The sequence below is a fragment of the Eptatretus burgeri genome, chromosome 10 (assembly GCF_056783735.1).
Source record: "Eptatretus burgeri isolate ZD-2024b chromosome 10, Ebu_testis_v1, whole genome shotgun sequence".
Classification (NCBI taxonomy): Eukaryota; Metazoa; Chordata; class Myxini; order Myxiniformes; family Myxinidae; genus Eptatretus; species Eptatretus burgeri.
Genome location: NC_140970.1, coordinates 53,568,596 through 53,588,430, shown reverse-complemented (window position 1 = coordinate 53,588,430; position 19,835 = coordinate 53,568,596). Strand labels below are relative to the sequence as shown.

General features: G+C 44.3%; 2 protein-coding genes across 7 annotated transcripts in view; one reads left to right on the top strand and one right to left on the bottom strand.

Moving 5' to 3' along the window:
- The window catches only part of LOC147018594 (splicing factor 45-like), a 63,920-nt gene extending 58,173 nt beyond the window's left edge, over window positions 1-5,747 (bottom strand). Inside the window, exon 1 of one of the 2 annotated variants that reach the window (XM_085898391.1) lies at window positions 5,490-5,747. The gene's annotated coding sequence lies outside the window, so the exon portion shown is untranslated. Of the gene's footprint in view, window positions 1-5,197; window positions 5,252-5,489 lie in introns of those variants that run through there. The other variant, XM_085898392.1, reaches the window with a different exon arrangement.
- RPP14 (ribonuclease P/MRP subunit p14) overlaps window positions 5,695-19,835 on the top strand; it is a 34,951-nt gene continuing 20,810 nt past the window's right edge. For 4 of the 5 annotated variants that reach the window (XM_085898396.1, XM_085898395.1, XM_085898394.1 and 1 more), the window contains exons 1-2: window positions 5,695-5,900; window positions 14,228-14,321. In XM_085898396.1, the coding sequence (XP_085754522.1) occupies window positions 14,236-14,321 (86 nt within the window). In that variant the 5' untranslated portion in view covers window positions 5,695-5,900; window positions 14,228-14,235. Of the gene's footprint in view, window positions 5,901-10,100; window positions 10,291-10,403; window positions 10,482-14,227; window positions 14,322-19,835 lie in introns of all 5 variants that reach the window. The other variant, XM_085898397.1, reaches the window with a different exon arrangement.

Genomic DNA, 19,835 nt, shown 5'->3' with positions numbered 1-19,835 from the left:
CGGCAACATCCACCACTGGCGTTTCCGGACCGGGTTTCACTCCCGCAAGCGCGCACGTGGCGGCCTCGTGCGTACCACAGCACGGACCTCGCGCTCGCTGCTGGGTAAACCCAGCACGGTCCTCAAAATAGCTACGGCCGCTACTCGGCCTTTGTCCTTCTTCGCCGTCATCGTCGCCATTCGACCCACGCACACCTGCATGTTACGACGCTCACACACCACGACATTACACTCACACTGGGAGACGCGGCTGCATGTTCAGTCATGCCCACCGTCATCTCCCTTACACACAGCGACCTTACACACGCTGTTCCTCTCACACTCGGCCCCTCACTCGCACACGCGGTGACACTCACACGCTGTGCCTCATCCACACACGGCGTGCTGGGAAGCACGCACCTCGGCTCACCTCGCAACCTCGCACACCATTTTCCTCACACACAACGCCTTTCACCCACGCTTTGCGCGAGTTTCAGCACACATTTCTCCACACTTGTAAACACACACCTCGAAACCACACACACCGGGACCACACTCGTAACCACACTGGGGATTTGTGCCACCCCAAGGGTTTCTGGGGCCTCCATACCCCCTAAGCTCTCCGTGCACCCGTCCACAGCACTCGCCCCTTCAACCTCGCTCGGCACGACCGGACCCGCATGGTCGTGATCCGCCTCAAGGGAGCATAGCGACTCCCTCCGTTCCTGAAGGAGGCTATCCAGCTGCTTGCACCGGGTCCCTACGCATTCTGCCAGCTCGCCCCCATTAAGCCTCGCTAACTCCATGTGTGTGTGCTCTTCTTTAACCCCGTCCGATTCACCCTCTATCTCCCGTGTCTGTACATTTTCTCTCCTTGGTCCTTTTTTCTGTTTCTTCCTGGTTCCATTTTCCTTCCCATTGGAGTCGTTCTTCCTCTCTGAGCCCCATTAGCTGTTCGTTCTCCCTCCGAAGCTCCTCAATCTCTGTTGACTCCAATATTGCTCTCCGTTTTAGTTGTTCAATTTCAAACTCACATTGTTCTTGTTTTCTACTCCACAGTTTCTCCTGCTCTTCATTTTCCAATCTCATAGTTTCTTTCAATTGGCTCATTTCCTTTTGCTGTTTTGTTCGTTGTTCTTCCATTATCTCTGCGTACCTCAACCTTGCTTTCTTTTTTAATTGTTCTTTTCTTTCTTTTTTAATTTCTTTCACCCCCTGTCCCTCATTCTCCAATCTCATCGTTTCTTTCAATTGGTTAACCTCAAATTCATGTTCTTGTTGTTTTCTATTCCACTGTTCCTCTCGTTCTTCCTTCTCCAATCTCGTTGTCTCCTTCCATTGACTGATTTCTCCTTCCTGCTTCATTCCTTGCTCCTTCACCTTCTCCTCGTACTCCAACCTTTTTTTTCCCTTTTGTCGTTCACTTTCAATTTCATACTCTTTCAGTTTTTTATTCCACTGTCTCTCTTGTTCCTCATTCTGCAATCTCGTTATTTCCTTCAATTTCCTGATTTCTTTTTCCTGTCTCATTCCTTGTTCTTTCAGTACTCTTTCTTGTTCCTCATTCTTTAATCTGGCCTTGGCTTCCAGCTGTTCGATCTGTACAGTGTGGTTCCTTAACGTTTCATTCTCTGCTGTCGTTCTTTCTTCTCTCACCATCCTCAACTAGTTTTGTAATTCCGTCTCTTTGTTTTGGTATTTCTGTAACTCAGAAGCTTTCTCTTCTAATTCTTTTCTCATCTCCGCACACTCCGACCTTGCTTTGGCTTCCAACTGTTTAATTTGCACAGTGTGGTTCCTTAACATTTCATTCTCCGTTCTCTCTCTTTCCTCTCTTAACATCCTCAGTTCGGTTTGTAATCCTCTCTTTGGTTTCGTGTTTCAGTATCTCAGAAGTTTTTTCCCATGATTCCTCTCTCATTTTGCATGCTTCTTCACTCATTTTATCCCTTCTCCCTCAATTCGTCCATCATCTTTCTCATCTTTTCACCTCTTGCGTATGTATTCTCTCTCCCTCGATTCCTTTAGGTCTTCCTGATATTTCTTTCCTATTTCTATCTCCCTTTCCAGGGTTTCTCTTTTAATCTGGCCTGTCCTTACCTCTCGCTCCAGTAGCACCAATTCCCCATCTTGTTTGCGTTTTTCCTTTTCTCCTTCCTCCCTCAATTCTCCCTGCAGTTCTTCGAACTGTTCTGACTTTTCCAGCAATTCCTCCGTCCTTTCCTCCAGTTGTCCCTCTCCTCTTTTTATCTTCCGTTCTAGGCCTTCTCTTTCCTGATTGCCTGTTCTTATCTCTTCCTTCAATTGTTCCAACTCCCCATCGTGTTCACATTTTTTTCTCTTCCAACTGTATTTCCCTCACTCTCCCCTCTAGTTGTTTGAACTGCCTTGCCCCCTCCAATATTTTTTCCATTAGTTGTTTTACTTCCAAATCGTGCTCCTTTTGTTTCTTTTCGAGCTCGGTTTTCCATTCTTCCTCCAATCGTTTCCGAAGCCTGCCGATGTCCGCCTGCCTTGCCTGCCATGCCCACATGGTTTGAAATGGTTGTTGGGAGCGCTTGCCTCGTGTCGCGCCATTCGCCGCGCTATGAATAGCTGCTCGCTCCGTGCTGCGCTGAGGTGCGATCGTGCCACCATTATGCGCCTCAGTTTGCCGGTAAAGTCCGTGCTCAGAATAAGGGATTGAGCTTCCACACGGATTAACATTACAAGAAGTACCATGCCGGGCCATGGATTCTATATTATTACACATATTTATCACCCCCGGCACCCGCTCGCTTTGAAATGCCATCTTATTTCACGTTAGCGGATTAAATTTAAATTGCTCGTAATTTGGAGGGAATCGGGGGTTGCTCCACTCACCGATGAACCGATTCCCATGAATTTAGCTTGGAGGCGGGGTGGATTCGAATCTCACTCCCGGACTCCAATGTTGTGATTTCGCGCCCCGCCGGCGCGCGAACGACCGCTTTTAACCAATAGCGGCCGCTTCGCCCACCGAACGTGCAATTCAGTCGTGACCCTCTCGGAACAACGCCGGGAGCTAGTCACGGGTGGGGGTTTAACCTCACCACAACCCAGTCCGCATTCTACCCGCGCGAAATAGGGTGAATCGCCGAATGTCGATATAGCTAAGTACCCGCGCGGGTAGCGTACCGAGGAGTTGTACCACGTCACAGGTCGGCTCCGGACACGAACCGCTTTAGTATTCGTTCCGTGCTAAGGGGATAACCGAGCGGAGTTATCGCCGACCTCAACGGTTCAGATTACTTTCTGGGTGTGTAAACCCACTACCAATTTATTCCGCAATTCAAGATGGCACTTTCAATGGGGAAGGAGATGACGAACGGGATACATTTCACATAAGGACATTTATTATACAACATATAAGCAGGCGAATAGGAACAACAGGCAAGCACGTATACAGACAAATAGAAACAAAAGCAGGCAAGCAAAAGCAAGGGCAAGCACTACGACCGAATATAATGAATAAATGTACAGTCACTTAAGCAGTTTTACTTGACAGGACGGCGCCACGACAACATTCATTCAAAAACCCCAAAGAAACACAAGAAAAGACCCCCCTCACAGACAAGGGGGTCAGGCTGGACCACTTGGGTCTTTATGACACGGGACCTGGGAGACCGAACGGGTCCCGCGAGACCGTAGCAGGTTACCGGAGCCCTCTCCGGCACTCTCCTCTCGTGCGCGCCTCGACCCTTGACCACCGCTCGCAACCCTCAAGACTTGGTGCCCAGAGGGAGAAGACGACCTCGACGATTCAGAGAGCGGATGACGTCGACGAAGAAGAAGCAGAGAGCGTCGACGAAGAGGAAGCAGAGCAATCCAGCACGAAGAGGAGAGGAGAGCGAGCCCCACGTGCGGTCCACCTTATATAGCACGGGGCTCCGCCCCTTCGCTCCACCCCCTTTTCAGCTCCGCCTCCCTTTGAGCTCTTTCGAGAAGCTCCTCAAAAAGGGGCGTTCCCCCTCCCGACTGCCTCACGCCCCGTGTCCACCAATCGCGAGCGAGCTCTTCGCCGCTTCTCGTGCCAGCGTTGGCGGCGCAAAACGGTGGGAAAACTCACGCGTTGCTGTAGGTCTTCCACGGGGCCTTCGTTTGACGTTTTCGGACGGTCCAAAATAACGATAGCGAAAGAAAAACGGCTAACTCAAAGGATCACAGCCCTGTGAACACGGAAATTCCCTCTAAACAACGGTGGGGAAATCTAACTATACAATTACTTATCGTCATAACTGATCTAAGGACCCTTTATGGTGTATTGCGAATTTCCACAGCCGTAACAATATGTATGTGTGTATATGTGTGTGTATGTGTGTGTATGTGTGTGTATGTGTGTGTATGTGTGTGTATGTGTGTGTATATATATATATATATATATATATATATATATATATATATATATATATATATATATATATATATATATATATATGTATGTGTGTATATATATATGTATATGTGTATGTATGTGTGTGTATGTGTGTGTATGTGTGTGGATGTGTGTGAAGGTGTGTGTATGTGTATGTATGTGTGCATCTATATGTATATCTGTATGTATGTGTGTGTATGTGTGTGTATGTGTGTGTATGTGTGTGTATGTGTGTGTATGTGTGTGTATGTGTGTATGTATATGTGTATGTGTGTATGTATATGTGTATGTGTATGTGTATGTGTATGTATATGTATGTGTATGTGTGTGTATGTGTATGTATATGTATGTGTATGTGTGTGTATGTGTGTGTATGTGGATGTATATGTGTGTGTATGTAAGTGTATGTATATGTGTGTGTATGTGTATGTATATGTGTGTGTATGTATGTGTATGTATATGTGTGTGTATGTGTATGTATATGTGTGTATGTGTGTGTATGTATGTGTATGTGTATGTGTATGTGTATGTGTATGTGTATGTGTATGTGTATGTGTATGTGTGTGTATGTGTGTGTATGTGTGTGTGTATGTGTGTGTGTATGTGTATGTATATGTGTATGTATATGTGTATGTGTGTGTATATATATGTATATGTGTATGTATGTGTATGTGTTTTTTTTTTTTTTTTACCCAAGTCCATACCCCTTCCCCTGAAAAGGGGGGAAATGTTTTATTTTTTTTTTCATTTTCTAATTTCATCTTGTGTTGATAAATTCGTGTGGTGTTGATGCGGCGTCGGCATGATGGGCTGAACGACCTCCACCTGGGTCTCGTTTCTTTGTGATTCCTCGTGATATTGTTGCAGTACGATCACGTTTGAAGGTAACAATGATGCAAAGTCTGTTTTGGCATGAGATACCATTGATAGGTAGTTATATAATCTTCCACATCTCATCTTCCACACACAACAGTACATCCAATGTTTCAGAGCCAAGCGATGTGGAAGCGATCATAACAACACACACTCGTTTCATGGCATTTCTTGAAAGCAATACAAAGCATTGTTAAAAGAAAATAATAATTAACGCGTCAACGATATATCGACTGGAACCTACCTGGTGGACGTCTCTGTGCAGCAACGGAAGTGACGCAACCTACATCAGGGGGTTATAAATGGTGCATTAAGGTTTTTCAACATTATGATCTGTAAGTTTTATTTCATATTTCTCTATATTTTTCTTGATAGAGCTTCGACGTTCGATACTACGTTAAAAAAAAAACGACCATCGCGTATGATTGTAATGCGCGACTTCGCCCGTGGAGATTCGTCTCGATCACGGCGTGCTCTGTCTGCTCCGTCGAAATTTTCATTAAACGTGTTCGGAAGGTGAAAAGAAGACGCTTGGGAGGAACGGGCTCCCTTGTAGTTCTGAAGAATTGCGGACGCTTCTAAAATATATCGGTTGGAAGAGGAAAATAAACCAGGGACTTCGATTGCCGGCTGTACGACTCCTCTGCAATATCAGGTATTATTCAAATCGCGAGACGGAACAAGCGAGCTGTGTGTGCTCTGGGATTTCCTGTAAGAGAAGCGGCGATTTCGTGAAAGCAAATTCGCCATTAAGCGCGAGGGCAACGGGGGTAAACACGTGCATCAAATATGCGCAAAAGTTCCACGTGGGAGATTTCTGTTGTCTTGACGCTGACAATGCTTCTTCACCACGAATGTTATCCGTTGTATTGAATGTTGTACTAGTATTTTGAACTCGAATCGGAACATGAACCTGCAGTTTAGCAGTACTTTGGTTCTGAATTTGACAAATTGTACGGTATTTCGTGCCGATCGCACGTGCGGAGAGGGGGTGAGGTATTTTTTACTCTGTTTGCCTGTCTGGCAGTCAGACAAAATTTAAAACGAGCTCAAATGAGCCAAGATCCTCGTCCTCTTGATGACGTCATAAAAACGAATATGACGTCATTGTGATGTATCAGGTTTGCGATAAATTATCTGTGCTAATGCCCGGCTTGATTCCCGCAAACAAAATTCAAACAGCTTGCCCAGTTTCGGAGATAATGGTATCGGCGATTTCCGTTAGCGGCGATATTATGACGTCAACTTTTTTTCTCGGAAGAATTTCCAAAATCGGAGATGGTTACTGCCTGCGCGTGGGCTTTCTGCATATACATGGCGAGTTTCACGAAGATCCGATGAAAACTCTGGGTTGTGAAACAAAAAATAGGAATTACGTCATAAAAATTTATATGACGTCATAGTGATGTATCATATGTGCGGAAATTAATCTCTGCTAATGCCCTGTTCGATTCCCGCAAACAGAATTCAAATAGCTTGCCTCGTTTCGGAGATAATTTTTTTAGGCCATTTCCATTAGCGGAGATATTTTGACGTCATAACTTTTTTTTCTAGGAGAAATTTTCAAAATCAGAGATGGTTACTGTCTGCGCAGGGTATTTTTACATATGTACGCCAAGTTTCAGGAAGTTTCGATGAAAACTGTAGGCTGTGAAACAAAAAGGTCCCCAAGAAGAAGATGAAGAACAACAATGTGATTAAGACTTGGAGATCCTCCACGAGGATCTAATTATTCCAAACGGAAAACTTACTGTTTTTAAAGACATCATAAAGGACACAAACAACAGGCACGAAGAACTAATGTCATGTGTTAAATCAGGTGGTGTAGAAGACGCCGAATCAACGGTGGTAAACTTCTGAAAAGTTTTTTTTTTCTTCTGCAATCTTTAAAATCTTTATTTTATTTCAATTGAATTATAAACTTGAACACTGGAGAACACAAATCGCCTTATTGACACTTTCAAAAACCTTTTGTTTCGCAGTACTTGGACAAAATATTACAGCATTTTCCGTCATCTCGACCAATCAAAATTGGCACTCGCAAAATTTCCCCTCGGCCGAGAGAGCTTGGACTGCACATAAATAAAGAGCCGTGTCCTTTTTTGCTCAAGAATGCACGGTGTAAGGTGTTCCATGGACTCTCCAGTTCCTTTGTTTTGGTCATTTATAGACAGATTACCAAGAACTCGTGATTTTATAATCGTTTTACGAAGTGTATTTGTAAATACTGCTTACTGTATAATTGCATGTAGTGCTTATTTCCAAAGCAACTGAAAACATCAATTAAACAAAAATTAATCTTGAACACCGTGCACATACACTCAACTCAAAATCAGTATTTATGACGTCATCTGAAAATAAAAACAATTCAATTGTCAGGTTAGTGTGGATATAACTCCTCATGTGACAATTAACTTTTCAAACACACATTATGAATCATTGCATATGATACAAAATGTCTTCTTCCGTTCCGTTGGGACCATACTCTGTGCAGAGCGTTGGTGCTGCCTAAGCGGTCTCCTTGGCTGTCGGGCACAATCCTGGATGGGTCACAACTCCGACGCAGGATACCAGCAAGTTGGCACTCATTTTGCCGACCTCGGAAGGATGGCAGGCAGTCAACCCCACCTGGTATTAATTCAACAGCCAGGGGGGATTGGAACTCAGGATCCCAAGCCCACCACCTTAACCATTAAGCCAACACCAGGCATAATGTCTTCTTCAACGGCCATTAAAATAAATGCTGCCAAATGGTCAGCACTCGGGGTACTCCTCAGTCTGTTCTTGACATGTTTGAATGTTGAAAAACTTATTTCCTGTACCACCAGAGTTGAAAGTGTTAATAGGTATTTGTATGTTAGACCGAGAGTGAGGTGCAAAAGTCCGAGTCCACTTAAATCGATGGCAATCTTTCTCAAATCAAGATTTCAAACACGGATTTGTCATAATCTTGAAGATATGTGTTCGTATTATTTAATTTATTAGCGTTAGTATTGTTACGTTTGAGGGGGGGGTATGCATTCAAAGGGTAATTAGGATGTTTAATTAGGTATGCCATGCTGTTCGAGTTTACCAGGATCTTGATGTAATAAGTAGCAATTCAGTGGTGATAAGTTGTCTAGTAAATGTTCATTTCTTCAAGGGGGAAATGATAAATGTCACGTAATTAGATAGGGACACGGGATAGGGTAAGTGTGTCTGCGTAAACCCCTTTTGGTATTCTCTGGAGACTGGCCGTGACGTCACAGGACAGTGCAGCGGATGGCTCCGCCCCGTGATCACGATTGGCGGAAGGCGATGGCGGTGGGCCAATAAACGGCTCGATTGAAGTGATGAGGACCAAGGATAAAAAGGTTCTGTTCGGGGTCGAAAAGGAAGAGGAAGAAGATTACAACCAAAAGATCGTGGTTTTTTTTGGTGTGGAAGCTGTGGCGGCAGAGAGCGTCCTGGTTGTTGTGCTGAGTCGATCGTGTTCTTGATCGTGTCTGGGAGCCTTGCCGAGCCTCGTGCCTCGCCTTGGTTGGCTCTGGGGTTCTGCTGACTCGGAGTGCGGGGTCGGGCGGCGGGCGGACCTGCCTCCCTCTCCTGCTCGCAACTTGGCGCCAGAACTGGTTCCCCGGCGGCTGTGAGCGGACTTGGGCCAAGACCAGGAGGTCGACAGCACCGCGGTTTCTCCTGTCCCCCTGACGAGAGCAAGGCCGGCTCGTCCGGCGCCGATCCAGGGACAGTTGCGTCCACACCACGGTCCAGCCTGACCACCAGAAATAGCTACGGTGTGTGTGTGTGTGTGTGTGTGTGTGTGTGTGTGTGTGTGTGTGTGTGTGTGTGTGTGTGTGTGTGTGTGTGTGTGTGTGTGTGCTTGGCGCCTTGGAGGGATTGAGAACTGTATATTCATTGGAATTGTCTGTGTTTTCCCCACGCCCGATCCCACACCATCCCGTCGAATCGCCCCGGACCCCTCTTCTTGCCGAGTCTTGTTATTTCTGGTAATAATAAAAACAAATAAACATCATCAACTCAGTAAAAAGGGACTCGTGCCACCTTCCTCGTCCCGTTTGCGGTAGAGCGATTAGAACCGCCATGTTTGGGTTATAAACAAATAAACCGCCTCCATCGTTTCGCCTCATTCTACGTTGGCGGGACTGTTCAAGTCCCGTGAACGTCACAGTATTGACTGACGCTTTGTCTGAGAATAAATGAAGGGTGGAGACATTTGAGAGAAAGATAAAATTTATGTGAACAGTCTGAAGATGTTCTAGACTCGAGAGTTCGTTACAATAATGTTGGGAAAAGATTGACTCGAACATTGTCCATAAACTCATTAAATCAATCCCAAATGGAGTTGAGGTCGTTCTCGAGGCAAAACGAGGTCGCACTGATTTAGTTATTGATTTCACGTGAAGACAGATTTGATTTTTTTTTCCTATTATAATACGTGTTGGTATATCCTTAAATGCTCATGGAAATCCCTTCAAAGTGCTTTTGGTTTCATCCCAACAAGTTGCCTGTGCCCGTTTCGGATTCTAAACGGGGTATGGATGGAGACTCCGATTTCTGTTCTGTGGTTCATAATACTCTCATTTCAAATATCTGTCAAATTACCGTCACAGACATGTTGATTATATCTGTAAATAACTCCATTGCCCTATCTGTCATATCACAGTCACAGGCACGTTCATGCAATCCATGCCTTTTAATATTTTCAAATAAATATTTCATATAACAGACACATTTCCAACTGACATATTATATATTTTTGTCTTAACATTTTTCATATATATATATATATATATATGTTGTATAATTTCAAGTCATTGACACATTTTACATTCATTTCTTGATGTTATTTTGACAGAATGTCACGAAATGCTGTCGGACCCCGCGATTCACGTATCTGCGAGTCGTAAAGTGGGACCTGCTTCGACATTCACACTTCGCGTGTTCGCGGTTTCTTTTTTGTTTTGTTTTTAACACTTCACGACCTGTCTCCTATATCCACCTGGGAAATTGGAAATCAGCCAACATCACAGCATTACTATAAAAAGGTGCAAAGATGGATCCCATTAACTGGAGCCCAATTATGTTACTTCCATACATCAGCAAGGTCATGGAATCCATCATCACAGTTGACATAAAATCATTCCTTTTTCTCCAACAGCCTCATCTCAGATCATCGATTTGGATTCAGACCTGGTCACTCTACTTTGGAGATGCTGCTTCTACTCTCCCAACAATGGTGGAGGCCCTCGATATCAGACATGAGATCAGGGCTCTCTCTCTCTCTCTCTCTCTCTCTCTCTCTCTCTCTCTCTCTCTCTCTCTCTCTCTCTCTCTCTCTCTCTCTCTCTCTCTCTCTCTCTCTCTCTCTCTCTCTCTCTCTCTCTCTCTCTCTCTCTCTCTCTCTCTCTCTCTCTCTCTCTTTCTCTCTTTCTCTCTCTCTCTCTTTCTCTCTTTCTCTCTTTCTCTCTTTCTCTCTTTCTCTCTTTCTCTCTTTCTCTCTTTCTCTCTCTCTCTTTCTCTCTTTCTCTTTTTCTCTCTTTCTCTCTTTCTCTCTTTCTCTCTCTCTCTCTCTCTCTCTCTCTCTCTCTCTTTCTCTCTTTCTCTCTTTCTCTCTTTCTCTCTTTCTCTCTTTCTCTCTTTCTCTCTTTCTCTCTTTCTCTCTTTCTCTCTTTCTCTCTTTCTCTCTTTCTCTCTTTCTCTCTTTCTCTCTTTCTCTCTTTCTCTCTTTGTGTGTGTGTGTGTGTGTGTGTGTGTGTGTGTGTGTCTCTCTCTCTCTGTACCCCAAGGCAGTGTTCAAGGCCCCCATCCTATAATCTCTTTGATAACTCCACTCTCTGCTGTGACATCTCTCATCCTTCTGACAGACAGGCAGCAGCCTCTTCCCTCTACTCAGACTGTGATAAAATCACAAACTGATCAAACACAATTTTGCTTATGTATCCATATTGTCCACCCTTTGTGTTCTCCCTTACCCCTCATCGTTATCTGCATCCCTTGTTTGTCCATCTCAGACTACTTTCTCTCTCCACCCTGCCGTTGGTGTGTCCCCTTACTCCTACTGTTCCCTTTGTTATGTTGTGTCCTGATTTGTTGTGTAATCGTTCTTCCACGAGCACAGACAATGTTAAAAAAAAATATATGGATATTTTAAGAATGCCCGACATTCGCGGCATTTTTCAGGAACGTACCCCCCGCGAATAACAGCGTCCAACGGAACTACTTTTTTTAGTGGAAATCCCCTTTTCTCCTTTGAATTACCAGCAAAAAAGCAAATGGCATCTTCTTTCATCGAGCTGGCAAGCTGGGAGCAACAATTCACACTTATTGCCACATCTGATGCAATTTAAATGTTCCAATGGCAGCGAGGTGCTCCATTTGAAACTGTTCGATATACAGGTAGTGGACAAAAATGGAAACGCATGGCTTGGCCTTCGCAGTCACTAAATCTGAACCCAATTGAGCATTTATGGGATATTCCGGAATGACGCCTGAGACAGCATTTTCCACCTCCATCAAACAGGTGTGAGTTGATTGACTTTGTCATAGAAGAATGGTGCCGCATCTCTGCTGCATAATTGAGGACGGTGGTGGACTCTATGCCACAGCGCGTACTGGCCGCATGTGGTTGCCCAACGCCCTATTAAGTGACTTTATTTTGGTGTTTCCATTTTTTTTTTTTGTCCACCACCTGAAGCTTTTTGATGCCTGGGGTCGGTAATAACAATTTGTATTGGTGTCAAAGCCAATGACCAATTACAAATTAATCGTAGGATTACAATGATTTATTTTATCACGACTCAATTAATATACTTCCTACTGGACTCGTACTTTTGCAGCCCACTGTATGTTTATGAATGCCTCACTGAACAAGTTGTAGTGCTACACTGGAAGGTGAACACACCGCACAGTTGTGGCATCGTTTACACACACACACAGTGCTTTTCGTGCTACTCTAACTCACAGGTTTCCATAATTCTCATGTCTGTATTATTGACACTCTCCTCTTGGCTGCTCAAGATGTATTCCTCGGGTAGTGAACTATTCAGTGAGTCCAAGTGATTTGCCAAACTTACAAGTGCTGATTTTAACTGGTCTTTGATTACTTGCTCATCAAACATCGTAAGTGCTTCAGACAGCTTTTAATGTGCATCACAAGGTAAAGATGTCTTCATCTCTCCAAACTATACAAGGGGCCAAACAGACCAGGTCCATATAGAATTTCCCATTTTTCTCGAATCTTGCTTTTAAATTTTCAAGAGTTGAGTCTAATATCCAGTTATGCACACCTACCTCAACGTCTTTAGAAATGTCAACAATTGGTTCTTCAAATGTGCCTTCTCTGCACATCTCCTTTCTCGTCCGGAGCTTCGTCTTTTTTTTGGGAAAGAACTCCTGGAAGACCATACTTTTTTTGTGGGCTTCGTTTCTCAAGTTCATCTATTACCCAAATCTCAAGTTTTCTCAAGTTCATCCATTACCCAAATCTCAAGTTATCTCAAGTTTTTCATATTGTTGTGGATCTGGTCTCAAGGGTAAATGGGGATAGATTGGAATTGTGATTTGCTTGTGCATGTTAGTATTTAAGTGTTATGTAACTACTGTAATTAAAATGGCAGTGTCAAGTAGTGAATAGTGAGCTCTTGTCTTCCCACCAAAATGTCTTTGTCAGACCGATCTCTCTCCCTCTCTCCCTCTCTCACATCCCCGTGTACATCTGTCTTGGTGTATTTTTTTCCATTCAACACCGCCCTCCCAAAGACACGACAGTTTGCTGATTTTCCGTCGCACCCAAGGGTTTTGGATGGGGCATGTGATGAAAGAATCCCCTCCTAATCAGTGTGAGCCAGCGAGGATTCCTTGTTGCCCAATCTGTACGCACCATTCATCCATTAGGACCATATTCTGTGCAGAGCTGCCTAAGCAGTCTCCTGGTCTATTGGGCACAATCCTGGATAGGTCGCCATTCCGACACAGGATACCAGCAAGCTGGCACTCATTTTGCCATCTTCAGAAGGATGACAGGCAGAGTCAACCCCACCTGGTATTCATTCAACAGCCAAGCAGGATTTGAACTCAGGATCCTAGGATCCCAAGCCCACCACCCTAACCATTAAGCCAACACTAGACATTGTACGCACCACAGGGGTCCATTCCACCCCAGCAGAACTCATAAAAGTGAGAGTTTGGTGGTGCACGTAAGTTAATGAATGGTGCTTCATGCTTCGTAGTTTGTATGTGGTACTTATTGATTTGGAGTTGGCGTGGTTGTTCACGTTGGAGTTTGTGTGCTAATCCGGAAGCTCTCTGGTGCTGAGCTGTGCGTGTGCTCTCTGGAGGTGATTCGTGGTCTGGGCTCCATGCAGTGTTAGCTGTTCTGGGTACATGGTGCCAAAGTCCGGAGGAAGGAGCTGCAAAATCAAGTCACCCCAAGACCGCGGCGTGCCAGGCCCGATCGGCGATAAGACCCTGCACGAGCAGGGCTTACGCCACAGATTATTTTGTCTTGTCAACCTACTGTGTCTCATCCTCCCCACATGAATGAGATAAGGCAATATTTGTTTAAGTTTCGTCATGGTTCCGATGGCACATGGGTTATTTTAATAGTCATTTAATTCAGCTTGTTTTTCCGCATGTGCCGTCGTGTTTATCCTCTTTCTTCCCCACCCAATTTTCTTTTGTAATAAATCCCCTGTTTTTTTTTGTTTTTTTTTTGTTGATGAACATGTGTTTGGTCATCAAGGAACGGGAACTCCACACCGTGTGGAATAATTGGCATATAAACCCGTAGACAGGCGAATTGGGGTCGTGCAATTAAGGCGCTTTCTAAGTACTCGGGTGTCATGAAATGAAAAATTTTCGAGACGCAAAACTATTAGGATTCGTTTTGAATAAAGTGATAATCTGTACAAAACATTATTTCTATTTATCAGTGGAAAATAGTCGATCATCTCAACACATGTTTGTGTGTCATCTCTTCCCAAGCCGCTGTCATGTCGACTGATGAGAAGACCACAGCGAGCTATGAGAAGATTACATACAGGAATGCAAAGAAGCATTTCTACTTGAGAGTGCGCTTGTGAGTTATTCTTTTCATTTACCTGAATTAAAGTGTGGGTTACACTAAAATATTGTTTTCAAAGTGAGCATTAAATATAACTATAGAAAAACAATTTTTCATTTGCATACTTTCGTAGTTTCCGCAAACAAACAATAATTTGTTTTTTTTTTACCTTTGCCAAAGGTTATTGCATTTGGGTCTGTTTGTCACTTGCAAAATCTAACATTCGCAAATATATTGGTTGGTCTGGTCTGTTGTTCTGTCTCTCTGTTTGTCTGTCAATTGCTTACAGGTCAAAATTTTACTCGGATATTCATGAAACGTAACCACCTGATAGAGGTCATCGCAAGCTAGAAACCTGTTATTTTCTTTTATGAGGTCAAAAGGTCAAGGTCACATCACTCGCCAGTTTTCATCCAACTGATCCTGGAAAGGCAATTGTAACTAGAATCAAGAATCAATATTGTACTCGCTGGAAGAGTGTTGAACTAGTGATTCCAAACCTTACCACACACAAATTTGTAATTTGATCCCCCATACCCCCCCCCCCCCACAATCTTTAATTGAAGACCTTTGTTACCTTGATAACTTGTGAACCACTGAAGGTATTTCAACCAAACTTGTCAAAAATATGAACTGTAATACAAAGATGAACTAATTTTTAACGCGACCTTAAATCGAGATCGTACGTCACAGTGGGTTGACATCGAACAACTGACAGAGGCATATCCATCGATGCATTCACGTACGTTTCTATGTTCTAATTTTTGTATGCAATGTCTCGGCTCATGAAAGAGAAACGTGAGGACAAGCCAGAACGGCACTCGGTGGAGTGCATCCCTCCGCCAGGTTGAATAATTTACGTTTTGTACCCCATTGACAGGGTGGATCTACATCCGGACGTGAACCAAAATGTAATCAGCTTGTTCTTGTCACCTTTCCAACTCGTACACCACGTTTTGTCGTAATCACTCTCCAACTTTTTGAAATATCGTGTTGTATATCTTTTTGGCCCCGTCTCTCAATGGTGAAGAATCACTTTAAAAATTCTAGTATCCGGATGCGGATGCTCACCAAAATCTATTCAATCAACTCTCGTCGCACACTCAACATGTCCAACCAACTTTTATCTGAATCCGTCTACAACTTTTTGAGATATCCTACTGACAGACAGACAGACAGACGTGAAAACAACCTCCTTCCACTCTCAGTGGTGGAGGTAAAAAGCGGCAATGTTAGGGCAGTGGGGAAATATGTGGATGGAACAAGGAAGAGAATGAATGAACAGGAAAAGAGGAGAGGGAAGAAACACAGTAACCTGTGAGAAAGGAAGTGTTAGTGTCGGTTGCATTAGGAAGGTTTAAAGTTGGGAGAAAAAGCTGTGAGGAGGGAAAGGGGGGTGATTGACATGATATGCCACCTGGCACCTGGTGGTACACCTGGTGTACTGCCAGGTGAACTGCCATCTTGACGCTCTGGATGGAGAAGTTGGATTGAACCATCTCTTTTAACTGGTATGGAGTTACTGGAATAACATTTGGATGCTGAAGGAGTTGGGGAGGACTGAGAGAGTGAGGGAGCAGGACTAGAGGAGAGGCGATAAGCTTAAATATCGGGAGGCCACAAACCTGTGTGCAATGTGATGGCGGCAGGCCTTGTGCTTCTGCCTCATCATGGGAGATGATAGTAATATTGAGAGCTGTAGATTATACAGAATCCAAGAGGCATTTGTGAAGCAACGATGCCAGCACTGCAGATAAAAGGAAGAGCAGTATTCCATTAAATTGCTTATGTGCAAAGGTCTTGCAGGCTGTGAGTAATACTGACTTTCGAAGTAATGACTTGGAACAATGGAGGATGCCCAGTCTGTGGCTGCTTTTGGAGGTCACTTTAGCTCTTTGTCATTGATGGTGAGGCCAGGAAGTTCAGGAGACTTCCAGAGGATGACCATGGAAATACTTTATTAATTTGAAGATGAAGAGACTCGAAGACAATGAGTTTCTCGGATTGAAGGACTTGTTTAATTTGCCACACCAGCATCCAATCAGATTCCAGATAGCAGAGAGTCGTGCGGCGGCTGTCTCCTTGATGATGGGATGGTGTTATGGCACGATGTGGAGGAATGAAAAAGAGGTATGGACTGTTTCCCAAAGCATTGTGGATGTTGTTCGTTTATATTAAGAACAAGACTGGACCCAAAACACTTGCTCGGGTCATTCCAGCCTCTACTGAGAGAGAAGAAAAAAAATTCTGTTGATAGTAACCAGTTTACTCTGTGAGTGTAAGAAAAGCAAAAGCCAGGTATGGACTATGAAAGCAACGAGCTTGGCAACCAGAGCAGGATGTCAGACTGTCTCAATTACCTGCTATATGAACAAAAGCCAGTCGCCGACTGGGAATCCTCCGTCGTGCAAAGTCCTTCCTCAGCCCTCTTGAGCTCCTGACCACTTACAAAGCTTTTGTCCGTAGCCTGATGGAGTACTGCTCTCCCCTCTGGGCTGGTGCTCCTGCCTCCCACCTTTCTCGGCTTCACGCTGTCGAAACCAGGGCATTTAAGATCATCGGCATCTCCCGCAATGAAGCTGAGTCTTTGGGCCTCTCACTCAATCACCGCAGGTTGGTCGGTGGTCTTTCTGTCTTCTACCGACTCCTCTCCAGCCTTGCCCCCCCTGCTCTCTCTGCGATTTGTCCCCACCACATTTCCACAGGGCACTCAAGGTCCGCCAACAACCCCCTTCTGGTAAAACTACCAAAATCACGAATCACTGCTCATCTTCACTCTTTCATTCCTCTTTTTTCCCGCCTTTGGAATGAACTTCCTCACTCTATTCTTTCCCATTCTTCCCTCCAGGCTTTCAAAACAGCTGTTCACCACCACCTCTTATCTTCCCCCATCCAAATCCTCGATCTTTTCTACCCCCGATAATCCACCCAAGCCCACTTCCTTCAATTCTCCTGCTTTCCTTCCTGAAAGTCCCTGTAATGTCCATCTTCTCTTCGCCATGTTCCCCGTCCCATCCCCATCCCTCTCCCTTCCACAGTTCACCTAATGTGTCTGTTCTCCACTGTTTTGTCCCTTCCACTCCCGCCCCTCTTGTCTCATGCTCCCTTGCTGTGAGTTGTGTGTTAGCTCTCATACGAGCCTCGACAAGGTATACAAAAAAAAAAAAAGGATACAGTCCTAACCTCTTGTGTGAGATTTGGGGCCTCTGACCATTGCTGAGAGAGAAATAGCAGCATGGTCAAAGTTGATTGACTGGGACGGAATCCCAACTGATGGTCACTGATGAAGCCGTTTGAAAACAGGAAAGAAGAGGTCTGCAGTGATTATGGATTTCATCATTTTGCTTATTTCTGCTTTAAATCAGTTTGTCATCGAGCTGTTTTTGCACCCTTTTTGTCACTCTGATTGGTGTTTGCTAACTTTCAGGCAAACGTGGTGGCCAAAGGAGGACAGGCTGAAGAGCACAGACAGAGAAGAAGCAAGAGCAGCATTTGAGAACACGGGCATATTTTAAAAAGGATTTTAACACATGGTCAAGGCTTGTGGAAGGAGAGGAGAGGAAATAATTCCGTTCCACTGACGTACACCGACAGTCCAGTCGGCAGTACGCATGAGGAGCTAAGACAACAATTCCACGACATTTGGAGGCAAACATTGTTGCAAAATTCTGCTCGCTCGTCTCGAGCAAAGTCTCTGCAGTTTGAGATGGAGGAGGGGATGGAAGGGGAGCATATACCAGAAATGGACTTGAGGTGACAAGGTACAAGGTGACCTCAAGCCACAAAACAACGGTACCAACCTTACCTCTAATGAATGATATCCTCTTAGTTTTTGTGGGTGTGCAAAATGGAGTTCGTCTATAGTCAGCAGATTTATACTGAGTCAAGATAGGCCCACTTTTTTCAACATGTCGTGAAGAACTAAAGAAAAATCGTCTTCAGTCAAAGTCCACCGTACCTAAGAACGAAACCCTTCAAGAAGACTCAAAAAACGAGTTCAGGGTTAGATGCTTCAGGACAACGTGTCCGAGGAAGGCTACAATCCATAGATGATCTGAAAACAGCAATTCCTGACAAAATCCATTCATTCCCTGCAGCCGAATGTGTCGGGGTAATAAGCAATTCTTTCTGTCGAGTCAAAGTGTGCCTGCAGTGGCAACATATGAAGCATGTGCTCGGACCTCAATCAGATGGATGACATTAAGGATGTCCATCTGAAACTTTCCATGGTGATCTTGCATCATGTGAAGCAAATGTGTACCAAAGAATGTGTGATTTTTAAAATCAAAATGAAGACTGTTTATTAAATTCTATGGGTACCGTTCTGTTGTTGTTGTCAACCATTCCTTTAAGCAAGGAGACTGGTTGGTGAGTTTAGCGAGATTGTTTTCTGGCATGCATAAGGATGGACACACATTAGTTATCGTCAGAGTGGTTACTTACAGAGTAACCTAAAGTTGCCATCGGGTTAGCCTTCCATTTTCAGAAAGCATGATGCTTGACCACAACTGTTTTGTCACAAGATTCAGCATACCAGGGTACGGATATGATAGCCAGAGATGGGATGGATACACCAGTGCGTGAGAAAGGGGAGACCTTTATGAAAGTTTTGCCAGGTGTAATCCATATCAAATGCAATAGAGATGACAGCTCAATGTTATTGTGAAAGGGCAGATTGTAATCCCTGCCAGAAGGCATCTGCAAACAGCCATATTCTGCAGCATTGTGATCACTCTCTAACAATAGCAACAGAGATATGGGCTATCACAAGACCATGGTCAAAAGAGCCAATAGGTAAAGATGGAGGTTAGATGGTTGGATGGAAAATTTGTTATGGAAGTTGCATGTTTGGATGAACATGATGGAGCAAGTTGGATGGTTGTACATAAAGCAGGAGAGGTTGGATGGAAAGTTTGTCATTCCAGGTTCAGAATCATGGATGTACCATTACTGGAGCTGCAGGTTGCAAAGTTTTTACATTGGATCAGAGTAATCAGACCCATGGAATTGCAGAAGGACTTAACAGCAATGCTGTGGAGACTCCTCCGAGCCAACTTGAATGGTGGCAGTTGAAATTGCCATCACAGATAATGAAGAGTGAGTTAGGAGAGCTAGTTCCTTGTGGATCTGTGTTCTCAGAAAGAGGAAAATATTTAGCCCTCATTATTTGGTGAGCGATACACCACATGGATAAACTTTAGGTGTTTGTGGAGATAAATGTGCAACCAGTGGAATTATAGTGGGCTACGAGGGGCTACTATAGTCAATATATAGTGAGGAATGGAATTCTTGACAAAAACAGTAACTCTACTACCAGTATGGGTGGGGAGGGGGGGGGGGTTCAAGGGTTGAGGGGTGGGGGTGCAATCCTGTCAAAACAGAGGAATCGGATACATCATGTGAGAACAATGTTTCTGTTAAGTCTACGAGGCCCAGAGCTGCAGCAGTAACCTGAAGCAATTGGTAACATTACATTGGAGACCTTGAACATTGGTGAGTCACTGTTATGGAGGGGGAAAGAACCGTAGC